At 43.7% G+C, this 27,715-nt stretch overlaps 1 protein-coding gene across 6 annotated transcripts in view; it reads left to right on the top strand.

The window, feature by feature from the left end:
• Positions 1–27,715, top strand: part of TMEM94 (transmembrane protein 94) — a 57,803-nt gene that overhangs the window by 13,060 nt on the left and 17,028 nt on the right. For 3 of the 6 annotated variants that reach the window (XM_086762583.1, XM_086762581.1, XM_086762582.1), the window contains exons 3-16: positions 10,691–10,810; positions 11,479–11,606; positions 12,169–12,305; positions 12,975–13,171; positions 13,933–14,084; positions 14,692–14,794; positions 15,104–15,190; positions 15,724–15,840; positions 19,592–19,648; positions 21,435–21,539; positions 22,155–22,319; positions 22,578–22,787; positions 22,956–23,271; positions 24,748–24,921. In XM_086762583.1, the coding sequence (XP_086618709.1) occupies positions 10,691–10,810; positions 11,479–11,606; positions 12,169–12,305; positions 12,975–13,171; positions 13,933–14,084; positions 14,692–14,794; positions 15,104–15,190; positions 15,724–15,840; positions 19,592–19,648; positions 21,435–21,539; positions 22,155–22,319; positions 22,578–22,787; positions 22,956–23,271; positions 24,748–24,921 (2,068 nt within the window). Of the gene's footprint in view, positions 1–10,690; positions 10,811–11,478; positions 11,607–12,168; positions 12,306–12,974; positions 13,172–13,932; positions 14,085–14,691; positions 14,795–15,103; positions 15,191–15,723; positions 15,841–19,591; positions 19,649–21,434; positions 21,540–22,154; positions 22,320–22,577; positions 22,788–22,955; positions 23,272–24,747; positions 24,922–27,715 lie in introns of those variants that run through there. The other 3 variants (XM_086762586.1, XM_086762584.1, XM_086762585.1) reach the window with 3 other exon arrangements.

Here is a 27,715-nt window from a genome sequence, read left to right as displayed (position 1 = left end):
ACCTTCTTAAATTAAAGTGCTGATATCTTGTTCTTTCCCCTCTTCTCCTGACTTTTTAATTTTCTCTGTATTTCTGAAGTGAATTTAATACTTGTGAAAGGTGCCAGAATCTCTGCTTTAAGACCTACTCGGCATATACCAAGACAGACAGCAACATTGATTGCCACAGGACAGTGTTAGGCTCATGAGTTCGAGATACTTTAGACGTAGCCTGTGTTTGCAGTAACACCATCTATTAAAAATTATTGAGATCATCCGTTCCACAGTTACCAATAACAACGGAGCTGTATTATCCCAGTGTAACTGCTGCATCTTGGATACAGCACCATGCCTCCTGGCCAGAGCCCGGAAATGTTTTCAGGGACCCTATGCTGTACTCCACATTGCTCCAACTATAGCAGTCTTTTTCCAAGATGCCTAAGCAGAGCTGTACTCCTACCTTTGGACTGAAAAGTAGCCTAAGTGCTTTTCCTCTTCTCAGCTTGCCAGTAGCAATATCTCTGTTTTTTCATTCCCTGCTGTTCTCTAAAACCTCAGCTCTTCTTCCAAGGGCTTTTTCACAAACTGATCCTTTTTCCACACGTCTCTCATCTGTGCTGCAGTTTTTGTATGGGTTTCAATCCCTTCCTTCCTTTATATTCAGCCTTGTATTTCAACCCACAGTTTTATGTTCAGTTCTGAATTTTACGGCATCTGCTCTTTCAAAGATAAGCACATCCTGTTATTTAATGTACAAATCCATGTCCAGATGCAATTTATGATACCAGCTAACATCAGAAGGAAGCTACATAGTACAAATTACTGCCCTACACAAAACACTTAGAGCAAAGTCTCTCAACAGTGGGCAAACAAGAAGAGGCAATTTGATTCCTTTCCATTTGTGTTCACAACAAAGCTGGGGTTTTTGAGTTGGAAGAAAGTTATGTTGGGACCTCTTAACTGCATGAATCAGAAGGGTTATTCCTGGTACTACGCTGTCACCAGCAAGTTGTTTTATTCACAGTCATTCAAGCCTGCAGAAGGTGCAGAGCCATGGGAAACAGATCAGCAAGCACTATGTTAAGAGGAGAGTGTTAGATGCATGTTGTGTGAGGCTTTGTCCATTCTTACCCCATGTTGTTGCTAGTGATCCTTTCTTTTTTCTCCTTACTTTTTTCTTTGTGTTGAAATGAGTAGGTGAGTAGTTTCTTAGCAAGAAAAGAGGAAGGAAGGTAAAATTGTGCCATTAGGACATTTTATTCCTCTCTGCAGTTTAAAATTGTTGTCTAGGAAACAAAATGCCCTGCAGAAGGATGAAGGATATCTTGCCTCTTTCTCCCCCAGCTTTCTCCTGAAGTTACATCAAATGCAGCGTCTGCTTCCCTTCAACTTTTGCTTTAAGAGCTTTGTGAGATTACATACCAATGTGTAACTCAATGCCAACACAGAGGTGATAACTAGACCCAGCATTCAGTTTGTTGTAAATATTGAGACGTCTTAATCTCTGCACTTCTGGCTTTAAACACAGAATATGGGCTGTGCCTATTTCAGCATCTGAATCTCACGGAAGGAAAGGAAGTGAAGAGCTTGGCCAGGGAGGGTAGGTGAGTCCTAACACCTCTACATGGCCTTCAAAGCAACATGATACACTGAGACTGGAAGCCTTTTCGGTGCCTGTCTGTTCCTTTCTGTACTGGCCAGCTGTAATCCTTGGCAAGCTATTGACGTGGTTCTTGGCTGGATGGTTCTTTACCCCTTTCTTTGTGGAATGAAAGTAATTGGTTTAGTGATTGTTCTGTGGAACTGGAAAGCCCCAGACAGATTTAGGACAGCACTGAAGTAGGAGCTATATAAAAACCCACTTAGAAAGGTGCTTCCCTCCAACAAAGAAGGACATGGGCCAGTTGGAGAAGGTCCAGAGGAGGGCCGCAAAGATGGTAAAAGGGCTGGAGCAGCTCTCTTATGAGGACAGGCTGAGAGAGCTGGGGCTGTTCAGCCTGGAGAAGAGGAGGCTCCGGGGAGACCTGATAGCGGTCTTCCAGTGCCTAAAGGGGCCTACAGGAAGGATGGGGAGAGGCTGTTTAGAAGGGCCTGTTGCGATAGGACAAGGAGTAATGGTTTTAAAATAGTGGGGGGTAGATTTAGATTGGAAATTAGGAAAAAATTTTTACAATGCGAGTTATAGAACACTGGAACAGGTTGCCCAGAAAGGTGGTGGAGGCCCCATCCCTGGAAACGTTCCAGGCCAGGCTGGATGAGGCTCTGAGCAACCTGATCTGGTTGGGGATGTCCCTGCTCCTGGCAGGGGGGTTGGACTAGATGACCTTTGAAGCTCCCTTCCAACCCTAACCATTCTATGATTCTATGATTCTAACAAGAAGGAAACATTCCTATAAAAGATGAGAATGAGAGACAAGGCTTATTCCTTCTTTACCTCCAAAGGCCTTTTTATCCCATTCCCTCTTGTTTTGCCCAGCCCTTCCCTGTCTACACTAATCCTTTGCCTTCTCTGTGCCACTGCCCAGCTGTCAATAAATGGGGAGCTCCAGGCATGACACATGGCGATGAAGAATTTACATGCACCTTTTAGTTTCGATTGTGTGGCTCAGGATGTATGAATATTAGATGCTGAGAGGGGCTTTTGCTGCTCTCTCTATCAACAAGAGAAGAGGGGGGGAACACCTCTAACGGTCTCAACTTGTTTCAAAAGCAAATGATTGTATTTTTAAATTGAGCTTGAATCCAAAGCTGTGGAGTCATCTGGAAGACTCTTCTGGATTAATGTAGGAGAGTTAGTATTTCTGGGTCTCTCTGTCTTAACCTAGTCTTTTTCCTTGCCTGCTCAGGCATTCCTTCCCCTTTAGTATATTTTATAGCACTTTGTCCTGACTAGTTTTCCATCTGCTTTTCCACAGACCCCTGTCTGTCAGCATCTACCCTTACTGTGCATACATATGCATCTCCACAGGCAGGGAACCTAGGGGTTCTGGCTGCATCGGCTCCATCTGATGAACGGACCCTTCTTACAGACATCTGGTGCTATCCTGGGCAAACTTTCTTCTCTTTCTGCCTTTTTTTAGACCACTTTCTATCCCTCATCCCCCATCTCTATCCACCGCCTCCTTGCTGGATCTGCAGCGTGACTGGAAACAGGCTGAATTAATCAGCAGACTGGTGCTTCACTCTGCTGCTTCACTCTGCTGCTTCTGTCTCATTCTCTGCAGTGCTGGGCTCTGCACAGTCTTGCTCTCTCTCCCTTTTTGCTCTCTCATTTTTGGAGGGCAGTAGCAGTGCAAGTTGCTGGGGAAGCGGCACAGGAATTTAGCCCAGATGCTCTTCAAGCAGGCTGATCTCTGGATCCCCTACCAAGGGAAATGCCACAAAGTAAGTTTCTCTCCCTTAACATTTAAATTCAAAATGGCTTTCGCTGTCTCCCTCCCCAGCCTGCATCCTGCCTGATGTGATGGTGCATGAAGAGCTTTGAGGTTTTGGAGAAAGAGGTTATGGCAAGGAAATGAATCAGTGAATGATGATTTTACCTAGGAAATGGCTTGGTGTTGGAGGTGATGGGGAAAGCATCTCTGTTTTAAACTGCAGATTTAACCCTAGAACCAACAGGAGGGACCGAACATGATTTTAGCTGCTTTGCTGCCCCTCTGCCTCATGACTTAAATTTGTCTTTTTCTTTTGTGTGCTTTGATCTGTAGCTGTTGAACCTCCTTATGCCTTTGAATCATCTCGCAGTGCACCTGCTAGGCTGTATTGTAGTTTTAGTCCCCAAAGTCTTCAGATAAAGAAGTGAGGATGGGAAGGAAACTAAAGGGGGGAATGAAAGATGTGCTGAAGTTCTGTGGATTTCTGAGCATTGCTGGCCTCTGGGAGGGGATTAGCATCCTCTGGAGTAAGCTCTGCATTGACATAAAGCAGTATGCTGTGTGTTGAAGCCAGAATAAATATGGACCCCTAATTGCTCTCTGAACTTGGAGGAATACTGTAACTGGATAAATTACAGTAATTAAAGCTCAGTAATGGCGTAGTACAGGTAGGCTTCAAAGCGCTGCATAAACCCTCATCCTGCCAGCAGCCTCATGGGGCAGGTGACTATGGTTAGGGATTTGCTGCTGCAAACAAGTCCGAAGAGACAGACTGGGGAATGTAAAATTCAAAACCGGGCTGTTACCTGGGGGAGCGGTCGCTTCTTTCTCTGCTGTTGAACTGCTACTAGCTGAGGGAGAAGCAAAGCACTGAGCTTTGCGTTACCCAAGTGGAAGGGTTGATTGTGCCTGTTGGCATCTTACTCTGTGCTTTATGGAGGGTGTAAAATGTGAGTGTCATTGTCTGGATTAAAATGGACTCTGCTCACACCAAAATGCAGTGGTGATTCAGATGGCTGATTAGCAGTGCTTTGCCCAAATCTCTCAGAGATCTGTGCTCCTGCAGCTGTGTCTCTTCGCAGTGTAGGTCTGCAGGCCCTGTTAGCAATGAGCTACGCGGAGCCTCAAAGCCAGCGTCCACACTGGCGCCCCCGCAGGCACCCAATTACCAGACTGCGGGGGCTGTTTTGTCTAGGGGCAGGGGAAGGTCTGGGCTGCCTTTCAAACTGTTGCTGCAGATGGAGGAAGGGAAGAATTGTTGACTATTGCTCTGTCCTTTAACTTGGGTACTGCTGTGCAAAAGACTTCACTTGTTTCATTTTATTTGAGATCACCAACAGCTAAGCTTTGGCTGCCAAGCTCATGTCAGGTGGCACGTTTAATATCTGAGTTAATTGTGCCTTCTGGTACCTTTCCCAGCATGTCCATTTTAAAGGCAGTCCCCACAGAGCCATGGTGTGCTTCATGGAGCTGCCTGAATGATGCAGGTATCAACAGGTATTTCTTTTTTCTGTGCTTTCCAGTAGTGTTGAGGTGGGTTGGTCAATATTATAATCTTCACAATGCCTACAGTTGGTAGGGAGTTGGTAGTCCTATTGTAGAGTTGAGAAGCTAAGGTGCAGGGAACCATCTGCTTTTCACACTTCCACACAAAAACCTGTTGCAGAAGGAAGAGTGGAATCTAGCTGTCCTGACAGTTAGTCCAGACTCTTAGTCAAAAGATCATCCTGTGGAGTAGGAATGTGTCAGGGTGGAGGCTTCACGCAGCCTGGGTCACTAGAGAAGCACTCTTGCTAGGAGTCACGATCAGACGTCTTTTGAAAAGTAACTAGGTGAACACTAAGAAAGACAAAAAGCATAATTGGGACCAAAAATGTAGGTAGTAAAGGGAAACTTTGGCCCAGAGTGGCCTATGCATTGGCTTTGCTGGCTAAGGTCCAGAGGAGGCCACGCAGATGATGGGAGGGCTGGAGCACCTTTTCTGTGAGGCCAAGGCTGAGAGAGCTGGGGCTGTTCAGCCTGGAGAAGAGGAGGCTCCGGGGAAACCTGAGAGCGGCCTCCCAGTGCCCAAAGGGGGCTGCAGGAAAGATGGGGAGAGGCTGTCCATCAGGGCCTGGTGTGACAGGACGAGGGGTAATGGTTTTAAAATAGACGGGTGTAGATTTAGATTAGATATTAGGAATTTTTTTTTTTTACACTGATGGTTGTAGAGCACTGGAATAGGTTGCCCAGAGAGGTGGTGGATGCCCCATCCCTGGAAACATTCCAGGCCAGGTTGGATGAGGCTTTGAGCAACCTGATCTGGTTGGGGATGTCCCTGCTCTTTGCAGGGGGTTGGACTGGATGACCTTTGAAGGTCCCTTCCAACCCTAACCATTCTATGATTCTATGATTCTGTAGCATGGATATGCCATTTCAGGCAGTCTGAGCACTAACTCCAGCTGCTGTTGGACAGAACTGTAGCATACTGATGTATGATTTGCTTTAGAACAAGAATAAATCCCTCTGTAGCACCAGCCTGCTGTAAGAAATGTTGCCCCAAGAAGTTGTATGCTGTTGTGTGTATGATGTCTGCCATCCTCTCTGATGAGAGCCAAAAAGCACCACTATGGGTCATACTGTGCCTTCTCCTACGCAAGAATCTGACTTACAGTACTAAATGCAAATATATTTGGTGGAGTTACTCCTTCTCATGTGTCATGTGTTTTTGAAACTGTGAATAATGCTTACATTTCAGGAGGTGTAATCCCTGAAGTATATTAATAGCCTGCAAAATGTCATTGTTAAATTAAAAACTACCTTCTTGTTTCCACTAAGGAATGCAAAATAGCTCTCAGAAAAAGGAGGAACATTCTGCTGCCCAGTTTCCCGCCTCCAGCTGTTTAAATCTGAAAAGCAATTGGGTAGAAGTGTTAAAAAATGGACTTAGTGTATGCATCCTGGAAAGAGGAAAACAATCTGGCAGCTGCCTCATAGGGGTTTTCCATACCACTCTGAATCAGAGGAGTGGAACTGCAGTCTATGAAAACTGAAGCTTCTAGCGAATCTTCTGTGTTTTATTCCCTTCTTTGTTTAAACAGTCTTTGTAAAGGCACTTACACTGAATTGTACAGCAGTCTTGGTGAGAACCCCTTATTCTGCAAGGGTGATTCTGAATCCACAGAAGACGGAGGATTATTGAGCCCGCTTTTCTCAGTTGAATCAACTTAAGTGTCTACAGAAGCAGTTGGAAGGGTGAATTCTGTAAAGCAAATAATATATTTGTGCTTCAGTATTATGTAAAAAAATATTTGGCACGTGATAGAACACCACATATTGTATCAACATATACAGCTACAACAAATAAATATGCTGCTATGCTACTATGGATGTGTAACAGCTGTATGAAAATCTAAGATGACTCAGTTATACTAATACATTCTAACCTCTGCTTGTTTGTTCCTCTTGAAGGAAGGAGCAAGACTTCTGTCTTTCACTGGATAGCAGTGAGTGTGAGAACAGCTGATGAACTTTTAAGATATTCTTGAATGGTTATATGTGTTAAAGAACAGGATGGGAATTTTAGGAGGACATATCAGGAAGCAGTGGTGATTTTGTGTAAGGACGAAGGTGGGCTGTGGGAAGCAGACATGACTAGGTCGTGATGCTCAAGAACAACCTCACATTGTGGGAGGTAAAATCAGAAGATAACCACGCTTTTCCTACATGTCAGTCTGAAAACATTGCTGCAACCCATAAGGAAGGCAAATAAAACCTTTTTGCTGTGAGCCAGGCAAGGCTACAGATTTTAACAAGCTCCTAGATCATTGGGTATTTGCCGACTAATTACCCCCTGTCAAACTGTGGAGGGATAACTGAGAGAAGGTGGCAAAGGAAAGTCTACTGATTTTGTGGCTCCCTGTCTCTAGCTCCAAGCTGCTTCTTGTCTCCTTCCTGAAGAGCCAAACCAGCTCCTAAACCTAGGTATTTGCTAGGTCTAGCTCAAGTTTCCTTTCCCTGATGTTTGCAGGCAAGCTAAGCAGTAATTTAACATTTAGGATATTTACTGATAGTGGAGAAGAGAAGAGTCCATTCACCAGCTTGTCATCTTCCCATCCAGCCCACACCTCAGCACATTCATTCCCTCTAGAAAATGAAGCCACATGTACAAAAAAAATATCCTGCACTGTATGCTTTTTCCTGAACAGTCATCCTGCAGATTACAGCTCTAAGAGAGAGAAGGCAGAAGGTTGCAATCATTCTGTATTTACCTGGCTTCAGGCATGCCTGTGGGACTAAGGCTGTGATAGCCAGAGCAGGGCTCAGCTCCAGAGGAGCTCCAGCTGCACTTAGAGGCTCATGTGCTTAGAGGCTCACCTCTAGGGCAAAGGAGGAAGCAACTGCTCATTTTCTCCTCAGGACTTCTTACCTTTAGGCATTTGCAAAAGGAAAGTGCAGCCTTTCAAAATATCTCCTGATACCCATCAGGGGTTTGCTTTCACTGTAATCTGGAATTTACTGTCTTTTTTTTTATTTATTATTTTTTTTTTTTGGAGGAGGAAGCCCTATGCTGAGGAAGCTGGATTTGAAGGTGTCTCACTGTTTTTGTTTTGACCTGCAAATTAGTAGATTACTCTTTGAATGCAACTTTCCAAAACAAAGATGTGAATGTTGAGGTTTTTATTAATGAACTGACACTTCTGGTGAATGGCTTCTTCACCCTGGGGTACTCATCTTCTGTTTCGTGGCAGGAGGAGCACTTGAAGCTGATGAAAGGCTGGAAAGATCCCTCTGGGACAGCTTAAGAGTGCCTAGGTTTGCTATATAGAAAGGGCATTTGAAAAATGCCTCATTCGCGGTTGATGACTTAGCAGTGTAGTTCTTGTTTCGAAAACCTACAGCTTCCCCTTTCCGGGAGCTCAGGGTGGCGCTTTCATTCCTTGGTTCCAAGCGCTTTCCCTTGATGCTCCCTAGCAGTAGGTTATCTGAGTCACTGCAGGCAGCCTCGCATTATTACAGCGTTCGTCTACCAGGCTGGCTCTGCCTGCTTTGCCGAATACTCCGTATTTTAAGTGTCAGGGTGGGTGTTTAACAATCCTTGCCCTTCGTGCTATTCTTCCTCCCCAGTCCTGCCACAGTCTGCACTTGTTCTTTCTTGCCTCCTACAGCCACCTTCCTTTGTGGCTACCCTTACCTTGATTGGTACTACAGCAAACCAGTAACTCCTGTGTTATGACTGGAGCAGGTGTGTAAGTATTTCAGGAACCTTTCTGATTATCTCTCGATTTGCTGCCTTTTTCTGCTCGCTGCCTGCTGTGATGTGGCAGTTTCTCTTTCCAGGCAGTGTGTGACTGCCCTAGATGTTGGCATTAAGTGCAGCTTTCCCCTCCTTTCTTCTGTAGCTCTTGATGTATCCATTGGAACTGGCTCAGTGGTGTCTAAGCAGACTTTACTTTTCAGTTAAAGTTCCTCTTATTATTGCTGCCTTTCATTCTGTGTCTTTTATTTGTCTGCCTGTGTTGGAAAGGGTGAGTGTTTTTGTGGGTGCTTTGCTATGCCCCAAACAGCCAGCAGTCAGCGGAGAGAGAAAAACGTTATTGTCGCTTGCTCTGTGTTGCTCTCAGGCACTCCTGTTTGCAGCACGCCCGGGGTGCGCATCCATTGCCAGCTACACTGCCTGCCATCTTCTCTGGGAGTCTTTGAGGGACTCCTGTGTTTAGTCCTGTGCTGATGTTACCTAGGCTGCTTCCAAGGACAATGCAGAACTGCTTCCTTTATTCCTAAAAATGACACAGAGAAAACTACAGCAGGATTATTTTTAATTCTGTAAAAGTGCAACTAAAGTAGCATTGCTAGACTCTGCCTGGCCAGAACTTGCTGTTTCAGATAGTCCCTGATAGGTGAGGAGTGTGAGTGTGTGGTAGATGGTAGATTTAAGAGCATCTGTCTGCTGTTCCTTGGTACTTACATTACAGTTGTGGATTGGACTGTCAATGCAAATTACTTTGAAGTTTGAGATTAGTTTCTGGTAAATGTTCCCCGTGAAACAACTTAGTTATGGAACAGGAAGAAAAGTGCAGATCTTAGCTAAACAGCGCTTGCAGAGCTGGGTGCGTGGATGCAGCTTCTGAAGAGCAGAGCTGCTGCTGTTTGAGACCACGGTGGGTTTGGCAAGGCTGCCAAGAGCTTGTGCCTGCAATAGCAGGAGGAGCTGCAGCTCCTGCTTGAGCTGTGTTTGCTGGGCTCTGTCACACGGGTGGGGACTGGAGGGGGAAGCTTCCTGGCTGCTTTGTGTTCAGTAGTTCTGTACTCTGAACAGTATGATACACCTGAGCATTTCTAACATGCAGGATATCCTATGCGCTGTACACCTTCAGGGACTGTGTATTTAAACATGAAATGCGAATGATAACTTTTCTTGACCAGTTCCCTGATAGCTGCTCTAGCCCTCTTGTGGACCCCTGCCTGCTTTTTCTTGTTGATTCATTTTCAGTGATCTGGTACACACAATACTGTGTAGCAGTCTCTGTGATTTGAAAGAAAGGAAAGCGGTTGTGTTCTTTTTCCAGAAATGCAAACATTGGCTCCACTTCCTTGTTATCAGCATCTTACAACAGTGTTTCCACATGGCACACTCTTGGGTTGTGTCCTTTCAGGCTGCTGCCTCTTTGCTGACCAGGGAGCATTGCTCTCGACATTGCTTCCTTGAAGTCCAAATGCCTCGTATGTTCGTACAATTCAGCACTTAGAACTCTAGTGCTTTCTCTTGTAAAAGGGAAAGTTGATGCTGGAGTTGTGTCTCGTCCTGAACTGATCCATGGCCTAGCACTTAACTCTAGGAGCTTCCTATGTCAGAGTAGCCAAAAATTCTTAATGAGCAGCTGTGGAAATCAGACCACTCTTGTTTAGAATTACAGATATTCTACTACTTAGTTTTTATTACTGTTAGAAAAATCCACCCCGTAGTATTGAAATTGTACCATAACTGTGTTCTGTTGTCTCTGCAAGCTGTTACCAGTTCAAGCCTGTGTAACCTCAGAGCTGAGCAGCCTCCATTTGTATTGTCCTCAGCCTCTGCTGATTAGAATCTTTTTTGCAGAAATGACTTCATATTTTGCTTTGATAAAGTATTTCTCCATCACAGTCAGGACCAGTTTGTTTACCTGATATTATCTAGGTGCTCTAATTCCAGCCAGCAGCAGTGAAGTTCACAGGAGGGAAGATGACTTCAGGAAAATGGAGAATCAGACTGATGATGACTGCAGGGCATTCACAGTAGGGTGTTCAGTCAGCCACCAGGAAAAAGCCTAAAAAGGAAACAGGAAAGTACTAAACAGTTTGTTTTTCTGGCACCTCAGGATGAGATGACATCAAGTTTGGGCCTTACCACAAAGAAAGCGCTCACGATCTTGAGAGACCAGTTGTCAGCACTGCTGGAGGGGCATCAGAAGGAACGGAAAAAAGTGACTTCGTGGAAGGTGAGGCACCAAACAGCACAAGGTTGGGCACGCAGCTTCCTCTTCTCAAAGTAAAGCTGAAGATTAAACAAAAGTTGGTTGCATTCCCTCCCAGACTGCTCCTGCAGACTGCTGCTGCAGACTGAGTGCAGAACTGCTAAAGTCCTTGGGAACAAAGCAAGGAATCTACCTAAGGGTATGTTTCTCTCAGCACTTCTCTCCTGAATGCTGGAGCTCTACAGGAGCTTAGCGTCACCTGTGAAGGATCTAAGGACATCAAGAGCCACTAATGGCAGTGTGCCATGGGGTGTCCATATCAGGTGGAGAGAAAGAGCTGTGAAGCTCAACAGTCTCCACCTTGTCTGGCGTGTGTGTTGAATACAAAGTGCTAGTGTTTACGCACAGTACTTAAAAGTTGTTCCTTGCTTGGTTAGTGACAATGGGGCAACTTGGCTCGGAAGCCTTTTCATTCTTCCAGGCAAGAGTGAAACACAGTGTTCACCCAGCTGAGCAACCATCAGTGCTGTAGCATTCGCATAACTGATCTGGGATGGTTTGTATAATTTTCAGGGGTTTTACAAAATTGCAACACTGGAGTGTCAACTGCTGCCTTCACGCTTTCTCACTCTGCTTTTTCAAACATCTGGCTCTATATTTCATGAATGCTGACTGCTGCTCTCCTTTTGTAGGAGGTGTGGAAGAGCAGTTTTCTGTACCATGGTAACCGTTGCTCCTGTTTCCACTGGCCTGGTGCATCTCTGATGCTTCTGGCAGTGCTGTTGCTGCTGTGCTGCTATGGGAGCCAGCCACAGGGGAGGTAAGCAAAATATCCTATGCTGGTTAAATGAAACTAGGTGGTAGTTTTATATCGTCTCAACACTGTGTGTGGATGACATAACAGTTTTGTCCCTCATTCTGTCTAGACATTAGCATATTCACACTGGTAGTTCTGTCCCTGTCAATCTCTTTCACAAAACTTCAGCCATAGAGTGTCTTAAGGAGATATTGAGATTTTTTTTTTCTGCAGCATTCATAGATCTTGAAAAATCCTAAGGCATAGTTAGGAAGGATTTTGAAACTGGAGACGTTAGTGGCTTATAGCAGAATTTACTGTGCTGTCACATGCGCCATAGCGTGGCTTAACTGTATTTATAAGGGTATTTTTAAATTGAGATGGGTCCTTTCAGGCTTCTCTGGTGGCATTATTCTAAAGAAGAAGTGTGATCATAGCTCCCTTGCTTTTCTTTTTTAGCCATAAGTCTGTGGGATGTAGGAATAAGCAACTGAGCAGGTGTGCATTTACCTCTGTGGGCAGTTGGCAGTGTATTCTACTCATTTATTCAAACCTCATCTGCTTTCTTCTCTTTTGCTGTGCAAAGCCAAGGTGCTGAGACAGTGAATGCACTGGCACTTTTCCTCCTTCTCCTCTTGGATCTCTTCATAATCGGGCGTCAAGAGAGGCTGAAGTGCAGAGAGGTGGAGAGGAGACTTCAGACAATCATTGATAAGATAAATGGTGAGGTCTCATTCGTCTATCTCTCATTTGCATTTGTGTTTTCCTCCCATTGGATTTTTCCGCAAACCTGATCACATGTTACTAATTGAGCTTACTAGCCTCCCCTTATGCTACACAGAAACAAGCTGTGAGAATTGTGTCCTATTTATGCCTGTCCTGTAGAAAAGTTATTTTGAGCTCTCGTGTGGCCATGTGCTTCCACTCTGTGTGTTACAAGGTAGGCGTCTGTTATGTCTGTGCTTTGGAGTCCTTCAGATCCTCAGTATTTCACAAAAATATCTGTGTTGCAGCAGATGATGAGAGAAGCATACATGGGGTTGTACCACAACATAGAACAGAAGGAAATAAATTGCTGTGCGTGAGCATCGTCTCAGTGGTGGCTTTTGAACCTGAGGAGGCAGTTTGTTTCAGTGCAACAGTTTTAAGGACAGCCTTTAGCTTTTCCATTGTACAAGTTTGTAATTCAGGTTACAAAATGACTATATTTAGTTGTTGATGCTGAGTAGAAAGAGAGAGGGGAAAAGCCATCAAGGAGAAAGAGAGAGATGATAAAAGATCATGGGAATGGACTGAGTGGAGGACCTATAGCCACTACAGGATGTAAATTGATGTATGATTGGCCCCTCCCGAATTATCATCACTCAATTCTTTCACACTTTGTGCTTTCAGATACACTTGACAAAGATGTGAAATGGCCAGACTCCATGTACCCTGACCTTCACATGCCTTATGCTCCATCCTGGTCCCTTCACTGGGCCTACAGGGATGGTCATCTTGTCAATCTGCCTGTGAGCCTGTTAGTAGAAGGAGATGTCATTGCTTTGAGGCCAGGCCAGGAGTCATTTGCTTCTCTGAGAGGGATTAAGGTAATTTGATTGTCTTATTTCCCTTACAGTCCTGGCCCAGGATTTTCTTGCTAATACTCTAATTTCCCAGTGTACAGATTATTGGAGTGTTTTATTTCTTCTGACCTTGAAAATAGTTAAGGATGGTGCTTTTTTAGACAGACTGTGTCTTCACTATGAACTCCCAAAACCAATGGACTGGAGATACTAATGTGATACCAAACAGCATATTACCACCTCTTCAGATCAAGGGGGAAATGTAGTGTGCTGCTGGATGTAAGTGGAGTGAATCTATCCAGTAGGATGATATGACATACAAACCTCCTACTTTACTTTATCCTGTTTTTTATGTGGAGAAATGAAGTTTGTCTGCTTTGACCTTCTCCTTACTACTGATTTATTATAAAAGAAGGTAATATAAAATAGTTGGAGTAAATTAACAAATCAATTACAAGATTATGCAAAGATTTTGCTGCTTGAAGAAGATTGGAAATACTTAAAAGCTTGAACTTTGTTGTAACTTTGTTGTTACTTTCACTCCAAATGCCAGTTTTCATGGACAAAAAGATGTGCTTGAACACAAGTATTTCATTTTGCTTCAAGTTTGAAGCAATAGTTCTGCTAATGAGTTTTTGAGAGCTGAGAATGGGAACTGTGATAAACACATATTGTGTCACTTGTGGTGGGAGGCGTCCTGCTGAGCTAAACCTCCAGTCCCTCGCAACAGGATTCCACTGAGGCCCTGACTGTACAGCCTTTGGGCACTCTGACTTTTTTTCTAGGATGATGAGCACATAGTTCTGGAGCCAGGAGATCTGTTTCCACCTTTCTCACCTCCTCCCTCCCCAAGAGGAGAAGTGAAGAAGGGACCTCAGAACCCCCAGTTGTATCGTCTCTTCCGTGTCTTGAAGACTCCAATAATTGATAATGTCAGGTGGGTTAAATCCAGTGCACAGCTTGTCTGTGTCCTTGTTGCTGCCTTGTGTCAGCACAGAATGAGACTTACCAGTCCAGGACGGGAATTTTCAAATATGCTGTGCTGTGTATTCTCTATTATGTGGGAATGCTATCAGTCTCTTATTGTCTGTTTTCAGTTGTCCTCCTTAACTGGTAGGTTAGACTAATATATAAAACCACATATATGCTAATTATTACTGTTCAGTTCCTTACTGTCCAACTAAATTTGAACAATTCAGGGAGGTCACAGATTTCATGCATTTGATGTAATCAGCGATATGACACCCTTTGGTCAACTGGAGATACAGATATCTGAATGTTGGGACTCCTGTTGGAGTTTCAGTACGCATTGGGGTGATGGAGCAGGTGAGGAGACCTGGGGTGTTTGCTCAACAGCACTGCAAATTTACCAATGCAAGTACAATGCTGTTATTGTAGAACTTGGCTTCTCTTTTGAAGGTCACCCCTCATAGCATAGGGTGAACACAGTGTTCTAATCGGGTGTACTAGGAGGTTTATATCTGCAGAGAGTGCAGGGTTAGGGTCTTGCTTGTTGAAATCTGAAGCTGTTTTCCATTCTTTAGGTGGTGTCTGGAAATGACTTTGTCACGTCCTGTGACAGCTCTGGATAATGAGAGATTCACTGTACAGTCAGTGATGCTGAAATATGCTGTCCCTATTGTACTGGTAGGTCTAATTTCAAGCCTTTGTTGCTGAATATAGACATGTTTTGTCAATAAAGGTGAAGAATTTGCAGCCATCAACAGGAAATTGTGGCCAGGCTCTAACTCATGCAGCTGACTCTGTGTGTACCTTGGGTAGTTCAGAGAAGCAAAGATGCTGAGCCATCTAGCCATCAGAGTGAAGGGAGGAACTGCAGCAGCAGCAAAGTGTATCTTCCAGACTTTCCCAGGGCTGAGAATGTTACAAGGCAGTGAAAACTTCCCTACAAGTACTAGTAGTTACCTGACAGTGTCATCTCTGTTTGAATTGCAGGCTAGCTTCCTGATCACCAATGCTGTGCGCTTCATTTTCAAGGCTCCTGGAATTGCTTCTTGGCAATACACTCTTCTTCAGCTACAGGTAAAGAAAGGACAGTTTTGAGCTCCACTACACCTCTGCCCCAGAGCACCACTGAGACTGATTCCCTCCCTCAGCGACTTGCTTCCTGCTTATGATGGCATCCTATGCACGCTGTGTCCAGGAGCTCTCAGTGGAGCAGGACAACAGCTCCACCCTGGCCGATCCTCCTATACTGCCCTTTGTGTTGTTTGCTTTCTCTCGTTTGCCATGTATGTATGTATGTGTGTGTGTGTATATATATTTGGTATCCTTTGCCTTTAAACTTGCAAGAGTTTATGCCAAATTCAGCAGGAAAACCACCTGCAAGTTGTTTTTATTTATTCATGGCCTCCTTCATTACAAAGCCCTAAGGGGGTGTGTATCTCCCCTCTGGTGCTTCTCTTTGTGTTGCACTGCTCCCAGTGAAAGCAGTCTCCTTCCTTCCTGCCATTGCCTTTTACCCATCCTCTCACTGTGGTGGAAGAGGTGTCGTGTGAGAGGGCTGACTTCTTGTTGTCTCTCTGTTTGATGGTGATTACAAATGTTCCTTCCAGGTGAATGGTGTCCTACCCATCCTTCCATTGCTCTTTCCTGTCCTGTGGATTCTTGCTACAGCCTTTGGAGAAGCCAGAGTCTTGGCCCAGATGAGCAAGACCTCATCCACCTCACTGGTAGGTGTCTCTCCACATCAAACTGTTGCAGAGAAAAGGGCAGGAGATGAGAAGGGCTTTGTGAAGTGAGCACAGTGAATTCAGCAGATGTTTCCACATAATTGTGAAAGCTTGTTGGATCTTTAGTTATCCCAGCTATGCCCTCTCCCTGGACTACAGGGTGGCTTCTTCTTGAAGAGATGTTTTATTTTTTTCAAACTTGTCTATGGATATTCCAAGGTGGTAGGAAGCTCCAGTGATTCTATAAATCTCTTCAAGGCATGTGCTTTCTGTCAGCTAAATATAATGTGCCACAAGGGTTAATATGGAGATAAATGCCCTGCGGTGGCTGTAACTGCGGAACGTTTAGCCACTGAGAAAAAATGGCATACATGAGATCCTCTGCAATCCTGTGTTTGAACGTGTGGGCAGAACAGCCCTTTCCTAAGGTTCTGGAGCTTCACTTGCAGGCATGGCCTTTACAGTACAGTAAGAGGTATTTCTGGTGGTTGTGCTGGTTTGGGGAGTGGAGTTTGGTAGTCTGAGGGGTGTGTGATCCTGAACTGGATGGGCTGATGGGTGTCTCTTGTTCTCTCCTGGTGGCAGTGTTCGTGAGATGCACTGTACTGTGTTTGTCTTCTGTGCTGACTTTTGTTATGCCTGTACTTTGACAGAGTTTCTGTCTCCTTCTTGTCCTTCCTTGGCCTCCGTGGCCCTGGGTCTGTGTTTTCTATTATTTTCCCTATAGGTTGTACATGACTAAGCTGCCTGTGTCCTGGGCGGGAGGACACATTACCTCCCCCGGTAGCGTTTGCACCTTTACCATGTCTTCTCAGTGTTTTCTCCACTTTACCTTTCCCACCCATTCTTAGCATCCCTTGGTTTCTGTCTTCAGAAACTTCCTCTTTCCCTTCACACCTTCCTATTTGGCTGGGAAAAGCCAGAGCTCCTTGGCTTCCCTGCTTCATCATTATCAATATACCCATTTGCCCTGTCACATACTTGCACCTTCCTTGTGTTCTTTCCTATCTTCTCCTTTTTCTGTCCAGTCAACTCACTCTGTTCAGCCACCTCTTTCTGTGACTTCTCAAACTGCTGCAGAACAATTGTTGTGATGTGCCTTGGTCATTCTCCCCCTTGACTAGGCCAGTCTTCTCTTGGCCTCTCTATTGGCCTCTCTATTTCACTCCTTCCTTCTCTCTACACTGTTCAAAATGTAGCAAGTAAGACCCTCTTCCTCTCCAGTCACTTGGTCTGTGTGAGACTCTTCTCCACCTGTTCAAGCTGTTTGATTCCCAGCTTTTGAAGGCCATAGGTGACCCTTCTAGCTGATGAGTCAGACATCCTGCAGGACACAAACCAGTGCCTCCCAAAATGAGCCGCTGCCTCAAGTTGCAGTACTACAGGTGGACTACAGCAGCATTCTTGTTAGAAAGGAATTTGATGTTGGTTTGAAACCGTTTGCACTGCCTTTGATAGGTTGTTTCAGTAGTTATTTACCTTCACTGCTTTAAATGGGCATTCTGTGTTAGTGGGAATTTTTGTAGTATCTGATTGCCAGCCTTTAGAACAGTTACATCTTTTGTCTCCTAGATTTAAGAGCGCATCAATCAAATTTCTGGTCTATTGTAGCTACTCATATTCCCTTTTACTGTTGCTTTGATTAAGTAAACAGTTTAAACACCTTAAGTCACTATAAGCATATTTTCTAACCCTCTAATCTTTCTCTTGGCTTTCCTCTTAGCTTTCTCCAGTGCTTCAGGATCACTGTAGGATTATGAATCTCCAAAACCCACAAAAAATTCCAGTAACAATTGTCCTTGTGCTAAATTTCAGAATAATTTGGACTTTCTACTCTATATTCTCTTGTTAGTGCAACAAAGGATCATATTAGATCTTTTAGCCACTGCTTTAAATGGCCAGGCTTTTTTCAGGTGATAATGTACAGAGTTGCTGCTTTCTAAGACACAGTCCTCATCCTGAAAGTCCAACCTTCATTGTCACCCCTAGGTATGCAAACTTACTTTTGTGCCTATTGGTATGCATGTTTTTGCTTATTTGCCAAGCAATCCACATTGTTCTGTAACAGTGGTCTGTTCTCCTTATTATTGGACTCTGCCTCAAACTTTGTATAGTTCACGGTCTCTATTAGCAATGTTTTTTTAGTTTTCTTTCACACTATTAACAAAATACCCAGAATTTGTCCTTGCTTGAGCTAGTAACACATGAAATAATTCCTCAATTTCTGTTCTGTTTGGAGATAGTTTATTTCTAATATATTTAATACGGGCCCTATTTCTCTCATATTACTCTAGTTTTTTCTTAGAAAACCAGTAAAGCATTTTCTGTCAAGTCAAAGTACCAAGTGGTCTACATCAAAAGCATTACTTTTATCAAGCAAATTTGTAATTTTTTCAAAAAAGATATCACAATAGTTTGATGAGATTTATTACTTGTATACTTGTGGTGTTTGGTGCTGGTTGTATTATTCCAATTCTTTTCTTTTAATTGAATCTCATATTAGCTGCTCTGTTATTCTGTCTGAAATCAAAGTCTGTCTGGGATTCTGTGGTGACTTGCTTTGTTCTCCTTACCCTTTTTAGGTATTGACACCACATTAGCTTTCTTCCATTGCACTGGGACTTAATCCATGCTTCAGGCTTTGTGCAGAATCAGCAGTAACAGTCAGAAAGTTGTCCAGACCTGCTAATTTAAACATACTTTCAGTAGCTAGTGTTAGAATGGAAAATATTTCATAGTTATCATATGGTATGATTATATCACTGAATAAGGAATAGCAATATTTATTTAACATGTCGGCCTTGCCTGCAATGTCATTTGCAATTTCTCTGTCTTCAACAAGCAATGGACCGGTTTTAATTACCTAATAGTGTACTTTTTCTTCTTTTTATGTTAATTTTTACTTCTATTTTAACTTCCACTCAAAACTGGAGTTTTTAATTTTTACTATGGGATTGTTACTTTTAAATATTTTAGTAAAATATTGTTAAAGAATTCCTCCATAGTTCTCAGCTTAAATTATTTCTGACAAATTTGTCTTGTTTTTTTTCAGCTTTGTTAAACTGATCCTTTTTGAAGTGCCACATACATGCATTATTATTTGGGGTGTCATTTTATTTACATACAAATGTAATAACCATATTTATTCATACTTCTGAATATACTTTCATTTACATTGTTTTCTAAAATTACATCTACAGTGGAATTCCTGTGTGCTGGATGCAGGAATTTTGAGTTAGTAAATTTCTCCTTGTAATTCCAAGAACCCCCTGCTATCATTTCTTTTCATTTCCTGTCCACATCCCATTCACATCACCTCATTCCTTTGTGTGCGTTGTGTTCCAGGCACCTGCTTTTACAACCTAGCTCTAGCTCCCTTCTTTTAACTGACCTATATAGCTTAAAAACAGATCAATCAATCCTGGCTTTTTCTGTCTAAAAATAACCATCCAGAAAGAGACTCCTCTGGGTCTAATTGCTGTTATTTTCTGTGTAGACATTTAGGTAATGACTGTGTTCTTCTGTGATGTACAGCACCAAGCACTTTGGCTGTGCTTCACAAGTAGATAAAGACACAGTCCATTAAAGACCTAATTGCTTTGATGGATTATTGGTCTGCCATGGTATAGCAATTCCCACAGAGCAGGACTCCTGCTTTCTTCTTTCTGAAGGCACAGTATTTAGGGAAGGATGTTCCTCATGACACATTTCTGAGCACAATTATAGTAACTGGTCTCTTCTCTTGCTGCAGCTTGCTAAATTTTCAGAGGACACTCTCAGCAGCTACACAGAGATGGTATCTTCTCAGGTACTATTATTATGAATTATTTTCTTCCGTCTTCAGCACAGAACTTCATGATATCCTTTTCCTTCCTCTCTGATCTCCTGCTTGTTCCTAGACCCTTTTTATTTGTGTTAGTTGTCCATTGTCACTCATTTGCTGCTTTAATTTGTTGTGCATGCAGGTTGCATGTCTCTCCCCTACACCTTCCCATGTAAATGCTGCTCTGCTGGCCACTGGTTGAGGTGACTTTGCTACTGAGTCCAGTTGTGCTTTTCTGTCCTGAAGAAAGTACCTCTTTTAAGTCCTCCTGTTCCAGGAGTAAAATAAACTTTTTATGGTGTGTGTCAGAAAGAAGGGAAGTATTTTGCTTGTACCAGAAAAACCTAATTCTTCAAGCCAAAACTAAAGAACAGAGGGGATGGCGGTCAGCACCAAGACCAAATGTGAAGAGGGGAGCATGGGATGTTAAAGGATCCTGTTTCCTAGGCTTCTTAACAAGCTTAAGCACATTACTAATGCATTCAAAGCTGGGGCAAAATAAACATTCAGAAGACCTTTTTCTGGGGGAGGAGCTACATCCAGCCACTCTATAAATTGCATCACCCAGATTAAACAGGTGGGTAGAGGAAAGACACTTTTCTGTCTAATCTAGCATTAAGATTCCCTCTTCCATAAGGAGGCTGATGGACTCCATGAGTGATTAAAAGTCACTAGATATTGTAAGAACCAATTTGTATCTCCTTGCTCCCAGCCACACAGAGGAGTGCACACAGAGATGCACACACATACACACGCTTCCTTTGCTGAATATTTTGTTGTCTTTCTATGCCAGTTCATCATTTAGCTGAGATGTTTTTCAGGTATTAAATGGGAGTGATTTGAGCTGACCTTCCTCGTTGAAAAGGTCTGCTTCTTTCCTTTTGTACCTGTGTAACATTTTTGCTTATGAGAAACTACATTAGATAAGAGCTTTTTTTTTTTTATTCCTGGTCATGATTATTTTGCATTTGAGCTTATGGCTGTATTAACCCTTAGGATCTAAGGAACTTGATCGAAGGAGCTTTGGTGGAAGTGCTCTGCAGTGACAGAGCAACAGCTAGAAAGCAGTAAGAGAACACTATAATGCAAACCTGGTTTTGCTGGCTTTAGGAGTGCACAGAGAAAAAAATACAGCTCTGGTGCTTGGGTTGATTGCTGCCATCCAGATTCCCTCTGAAACATTTCCATGTGAATGATGAAGGGTGCCAACATAACATTTTAATTTTGCAAAATATCCCCTTTTTTTCAGTTTATTACCATGTTGATTACAATCCATTTGTAATGATGGGGTAGTCAGGGCACCTTGGCTTTATTTTCAACGTTGTCGCTGCCTCAGTAAGTAACCTTGGGCAAGTCACCTTACCACAGTGAGTCCATTTACCCAATTTGCAGCATGGTGATCGTAAGCTTAAGTCCTCAAACTGTAATCCGAGGGGATGAGAGTTACTTTAGGAAAAAATACTGACATGTAACATCTGATTCACCTCAAATTAAATAGCTTCAGAATTGCTTCCTGTGTTTTTGGAAAGGTAGTTTCAAGAATTAGACTGTCTGTTAGCATCCTCTGGAAGGGGCAAGAAATGCCTTTCCCTTGAGAACATCAGCACTGTATCAGTTAACAGGTTGCCCCAGAAACTGGGGTTTATCTTACAGTGTATCACTGTGTTGAACCTGAAAGCAGGTAATGTCATACTCCCTTTTTTCCTTCTTTCCCCTCATCGTCCATTGAATGAGTCTTTAATTGGCTGATGTCCTCTGCTTCGCTTGGCAGGAAATGATACGCTGTATCTGGAGCCACTTCCTCTGTGTTTTAAAAGGCAAATCCCCAACTCTGAGCTTCACTTCCAGCTTGCTCCATAGTCTGGGTTCTGTCACTGTGAGTATTGCTGGGTTGTCAAAAGAAGGAGCCCTAAGTGGATGCTTCATTTGCATCGTTCATGTCATCCTTTCCTGGTCATAGACCAGAGAATCAGTTCACTGTTCACAGTCAGTTCACTGTGCTGGAATTAGAAACCCTTCAGGCGCCTGTCTTTGTAAAATAGTTTGTAACTGTCTTGTCTTGTCCAGCCAGCACAATTACAGGCTAAAACCGCGGTTAGGGATACTCTGTGGCATCTAACAGTGTATCTGTATTTTCCAGCTCTGGTTCTGGTCCCAAAACCTTCTTGACTCCTGTTCAAGAACCAGCTAATGCAGGTCCTGATAAGGGTGAAACATTCAGTAGTTACTTTTTTCTCTCATGCCTAGTTTTGCAATATCATGAGATAAAATTGGTGTTAAACAACCCATCAATCCTGCTAGAGGAAGGAATTCTCAGATTTCTTGGAGAGTTACTAGGTGCAGTTGCCTAAGACAGAAGGTTGGCGAAGAAGAAGCTTTGTCTGTTCTCCCATATGTTTATTAAACTTGTGATATTTACAACTGTGCATGAACACTGAGATATATTTTCACTGAGATTTTGCTTTCTTGGGGATATTATGGGATGTTCTAGGTGCTCTGCTGTGTAGACAAGCAGGGGATTCTTTCCTGGCCAAACCCCAGCCCAGAGACTGTTCTGTTCTTCAGTGGGAAGGTAGAACCACCCCATGATAGCCATGAAGATCTGACTGATGAGCTCTCTACACGGTCCTTCTGCCATCCTGAGATGGAAGACGAGGTGAGGGATATGTAATCCATAATGTAGTATGTTGGCTCTAATCATAGTTTGACTGACATGGACAACGTGATATTATAGAGAGATATTATTCACTCTTTGCTTGTAGAGAAGTCTTGTGCCATAATTCTTTACTTTAAAGATAAAGAAGCAGTGAGGATGAGATCCTCTTCTACAGGAGTCCTAAAGCAGCAGCTGAATCAGTAGTGGCTCGTGTTCAGCCACTGAATCACCACCATTCATTTTGTTGGTCTCTTGCAGTCCCATGAAAGAGATGCTTTGCTATCTGGGCCCCTGGTGGACACAGTCCACATGACCAATGAGCAAGAGAGGAACAACTGGTTTAGTGATCCTCCAAAGGCTCCCGATGCCCATGCCCACCGAAAGCCAAACAACAGAAGCAAGCATCCCTCTGGGTCCAATGTGAGTTTTAGCAAGGACACGGAGGGTGGAGAGGAGGAACATACTCAGGTGAGACATACTGAAGGGGCACACAATTAGACTTTTGTGGAGCTATACAACAGACTTAAACCCACAGAGTCTCCCCTTTTGGGAATTTAATTGGGAATTACCTGTGGGATTCTAAGCTCAAGCTGTATTCATTGTAACCAATTAGAATTTTCCTGTCTGTTGGACCAGGTTGTTAGTGACAGTGAGGTGCTGGCTTGTGAGGCTGAAGACTTTGTATGTGATTACCACCTTGAGATGCTTAGCCTGTCCCAAGACCAGCAGAACCCCTCCTGCATCCAGTTTGATGACTCCAACTGGCAGATGCACTTGAATTCCCTGAAGCCTCTGGGCCTGAATGTGCTGCTCAATCTCTGCAATGCCAGTGTGACAGAGCATCTGTGCCGCTTCTCTGACCACCTCTGCAACATTGCCCTCCAGGAAACTCACAATGCCGTGTTGCCTGTCCACGTGCCCTGGGGCCTCTGTGAGCTTGCCAGGCTAATAGGTAAGGAAAAATTGGATGAGTGGACACAAAAAAATCAGAGCTGTCAAGAGACTCTTAATCCTTAAAGAGCACAAGAAAAATATTTCCCCAGTCCTGGTTGCTGAGAAGGTGGAATTACAGACCTGACTCTGTTGTTGTTCACTTGCCAAAATAGTCTATTAAAGAGATTACTTTTAGAATCATAGAATCATAGAATGGTTTGGGTTGGAAGCAACCTTTAAAGCCCATCCAGTCCAACCCCCCTGCAAGGAGCAGGGACATCTCCAACCAGATCAGGTTGCTCAGAGCCTCGTCCAACCTGGCCTTGAATGTTTCCAGGAATGGGGCATCCACCACCTCTCTGGGCAGCCTGGGCCAGTGCTTCACCACCTTCATCGTAAAAATTTTTTTCCTTATGTCCAGTCTGAATCTACCTCCCTCTATTTTAAAACCATTACCCCTCATCCTATCACACCAGGCCCTGCTGAAGAGTCTCTCCCCATCTTTCCTGCAGCCCCCTTTGGGCACTGGGAGGCCGCTCTGAGGTTTCCCTGGAGCCTCCTCTTCTCCAGGCTGAACAGCCCCAGCTCTCTCAGCCTGTCCTCACAGCAGAGGTGCTCCAGCCCTCTGATCATCTTTGTGGCCCTGCTCTAGACCTTCTCCAACAAGTCTACGTCTTTCTTATGTTGGGGGCTCCAGAACTGGACACAGTACTCCAGGTGGGGTCTCACCAGAGCAGAGCAGAGGGGCAGAATCCCCTCCCTCAACCTGCTGACCACACTGCTTTTGATGCAGCCCAGGATGTGGTTGGATTTCTGGGCTGCAAGTGCACATTGCTGGCTCATGTTGAGCTTCTCATCCACCAGCACCCCCAAGTCCTTCTCCTCAGGGCTGCTTTCAGTCCATTCTCCACTCAGAACTTTTGGCAAGTTCTGACATTATAGACACTATCAAAGGAATAAATGTCATCAAGGATATTGCCAGCCAGCTCTGGCTAGGCTTAGTGTTCTTCTGGCTCAAGTCTGTCAGTCTCATCAGGAGAAAAAGAGTAGCTACTAATGGACAGATAGCTGCCCTGTCTTTACAGTAATGCTTTACCAGGAGTTTGGGTATAAATTGTGTGAGGTACCTCAGCTCATTTTATAGATGGGAAAAACGAGGCATGGGGGAGGTAAGAGACTAGAGGCAACACTAGGTTTAAAATCTGGAAGTTCTTGGAACTCACTTCTGTGTCTGTCCTGCAATGTCACAGTTCCTCTCTTCAATGAACCAGAAGCATGAAAGCTGTAATTACTAATAACATCTAGTTTGAATTTTTTCATCTTAAATCTTGAGCCATCTTGGTGTAGATGTAGAGTGAGCACAGCTCACCTGCTTATTCCTAGGGAGATGTCAGAATGAGCGCAGGCAAAGTTGGTGGCATAGAAGCAGGAGAGAGGACCTTTCTTTTGCTTTGGTTAGAGCCTATTTTTTCTTCTCCTTATGTTCATGTTTCAGGTTTCACACCAGGTGCTAAAGATCTTTTCAAGCAGGAGAACTATTTGGCCTTGTACCGCTTGCCAAGTGATGAGATGGTTAAGGAAACAATCCTGGGGAAGCTTTCATCAATCACCAAGAGGAGACCACCCCTGAGCCACATGATTAACCTGTTTGTGAAGGATACCACTACCAGTAAGGCTGCCCCTTTCTCTGGGTATCCACTTGGGATGGGAGGATCTTGGCAGAGAGCCTAGAAAATGTCACACTGGAATGGTCTGGAGTCCCTGTGAGGTGATAGCCTTGTTCGGCCTATGGCCGGTAGAGATATGCTCATCAAACCTTAGGGATCGGTGCTATCAGTGCTACTGGGGAGAGGGAACTCGTCCCAGCTCTGGCTCACTCCAGGATCACAAAGAATTTTTAAAAATTATCTTAAGTAGCACATAGTAAACCTGTTTCTGGGTCCAAATGGCAGTGCAGAGCAAGGCAGAGGTTTTAGTGGGTTGTGGATAGACTTCATTATGGTAGTGAAGCTGATACTGCACAGAATTGAATATTACTCAGGGTTTTAGCTAGTGATGCTCATCCTTCTCATAACTCAAATCACAAATCATGATCTTTGTGAGTTTTCTAGTGTATTATATTGCATACTCTATTTCTGTATTGTGTACTAATAAGAAATCACTGAAATCTTGTGCAAACTCATAGTAACTATGAATACAACACCTGAAGCCTTGCTGACTTCTCCACTCCTTCTGCTCCTTTCTATTTTCATAGGAAATGGCTAGGATGGAAAGGAAGTACAGCTGAGTGTTGTGAGGTCTTAGAGCACCTCAGCAAGATTTAACAGCTTGCCTGTCGGAGCTCTTAGTCTCTTCATAATACCTTAAATTGACTGAACTTGGCTCTCTGCAGTTGACATATGTTCAATATTGAATCTGAAATATGACTGTTATGCTGGCCATAGATTTACCAGGTAAAGTGTCTTCTCTAGCCCAATTCTTCTTAAATTTGTATCTTAATCTGGGGAGCAGCTTTTTCATTTGTTTGATTGCTGCTATCTTGCCTTTGTAAGCAAGAATTTTTCTGATGCTGAGATTCTTAGTGTAGGGAAAAACCTTTAGTGTTGCCTCATTTCAACTCCTTATCCTCATTTTTAAACGGTTTAGTTTAGAGGCTGGAGCTCAGACAAATACATGTGTGACCTGGATTATGCTGTCTAGAGTAAATTCTAAGAGTTTTGCCAGCAGGGTTATTTAACCATTGGAATGGCTCTCACATGATAGTCTTGTCCCTTGAAACTTTCTAAAATGTGTACAACCAGAAGTAATGGATTACGCAGATAATACGGGGTGAAATCAAATGGCTGTGTTTATGCGGAAGAGTCAGAGCAGATGATTGTAACTAACCTCTCTTGATACATTATTTGTGAATAATTCTTTGAATCCACCCACTCCCATGACGTGCTGAAGTCAAAAGGAGAGAAATAATAAATTCTATGGCTGTAGCAGAAATAGGAGGTAGCTTATCTGTATGTTCCCTTGCTATTCCATTGAAATATGTGTCTCGCCATCTGGCAGTGTTCACGCCAAATCCATAGTAACCACATGGAAATGAGGGGCTCACTGGCATCTTCAGTGGAGTAATGTGGCTTGATACCATCTCTGCCTTCCCATGTTACAGCTGCACTCTTAAGATTCCTTTTGCTCTGTCCAGCTGGCTCAGCTGTAGCAGCTTGGTTCCTTCTAACGAGTCCCCGCAGTGATGAATGGCTAGTCATACTCCCTGTCCTATTCACTCGTTTTCTCCCTTGTGCCAGAGAAATCCTGGCCTTCAAGTTCATGATTTAGGAGGGGAAGAGGCTGAGCTCACTTTACTGGCAATGACAGCTGAATGAATTCCTTCCAGTTTATAGTGTGTGCTGTCACTGTTATTTACCCCTTGGAAGCACTGTTGTGTGGGATGCTAAGGATACTGAATGGGAAATGGATTGCCATTGCCATCAAGCATGAACGTAGGTATTTCTGTGCTTGTGGTCATCTGCAAGCTCTTGCTCTGTGTCCGGGACATAGGTTTTGCATGAATCAATAAACATCTCTTGTTACCTCTTTCCTAGTAAGGATGCCTGACTGTAGGAGCAAGGTCGGATGGATTGGGTGTTTGCACAATAAAATTAACCAGAGCTCTGCACAAGTACTCCTTTGTGTCCCTGAAACAGGCTCCTCTTTCACACACAGCTCCTGTTTGTCATGGAGGTTTGTTATGCTGATAAACTTGGCGTGTGATGACTATTTATAGCAGAAAGCAGAGAGCTGCTATGTTTTGGAAAATCATACGGTATTCCTGAAGGTGCCTGCCTGGTTTGTGCAAGTGGATATTCTTTGCTCTTGATTTCAGCAGCTAGTGTGAGCATTTGCAGTCAACAGCTATGCCTGCAAGAAACCTTTGGGCTCATTTTTCTTGGCAGTGATGTTTTTTTCATTAGATCAGCTTTGAAGCTGTTGGGGGCAAAGTCACAGAGCAGCTGGAGGAGGGAACCTAGACAGTGAAGTCTACATGCATGCAATGTTAATGCACCAATGCTAATGAAAGGGAGCAGGAAGTGTGGCGGGGGAGGCAGCCCCACATCCTTTAACTTGTGTCCTGTGCCTGGGTCCTGCATCAGACAAGTGACATCACGCATCTTTGGGAAACACTTTTTAACACTCCTCTCTACAAGAGGGAATTAAAGATTTTAAGTCTGTATTAAACAGTAAAGTAATGGGAGGGGGGAAGACAAGCCGTGGTGTCCATTGATTTTCCGTTCTTCCCTGATCACAACATGAGTTATTTTTTCAGAGTCTGTTATGTTGAAGTTTTGACTCATCCTGATTTAACATGTTTTCAGGACCCTTTGTGAAACAGGCCGCTATCTAATAGGTCACGCTGTTACAATTATCTTCTGCTCCTTGAATGGAAGGTATTCAAGAATAGCTCTTACCCTTTA

This window comes from Chlamydotis macqueenii, chromosome 18 (assembly GCF_036417535.1).
Source record: "Chlamydotis macqueenii isolate bChlMac1 chromosome 18, bChlMac1.mat, whole genome shotgun sequence".
In the NCBI taxonomy this organism is placed as follows: domain Eukaryota; kingdom Metazoa; phylum Chordata; class Aves; order Otidiformes; family Otididae; genus Chlamydotis; species Chlamydotis macqueenii.
This window is presented reverse-complemented; position numbering and strand designations above follow the sequence as displayed.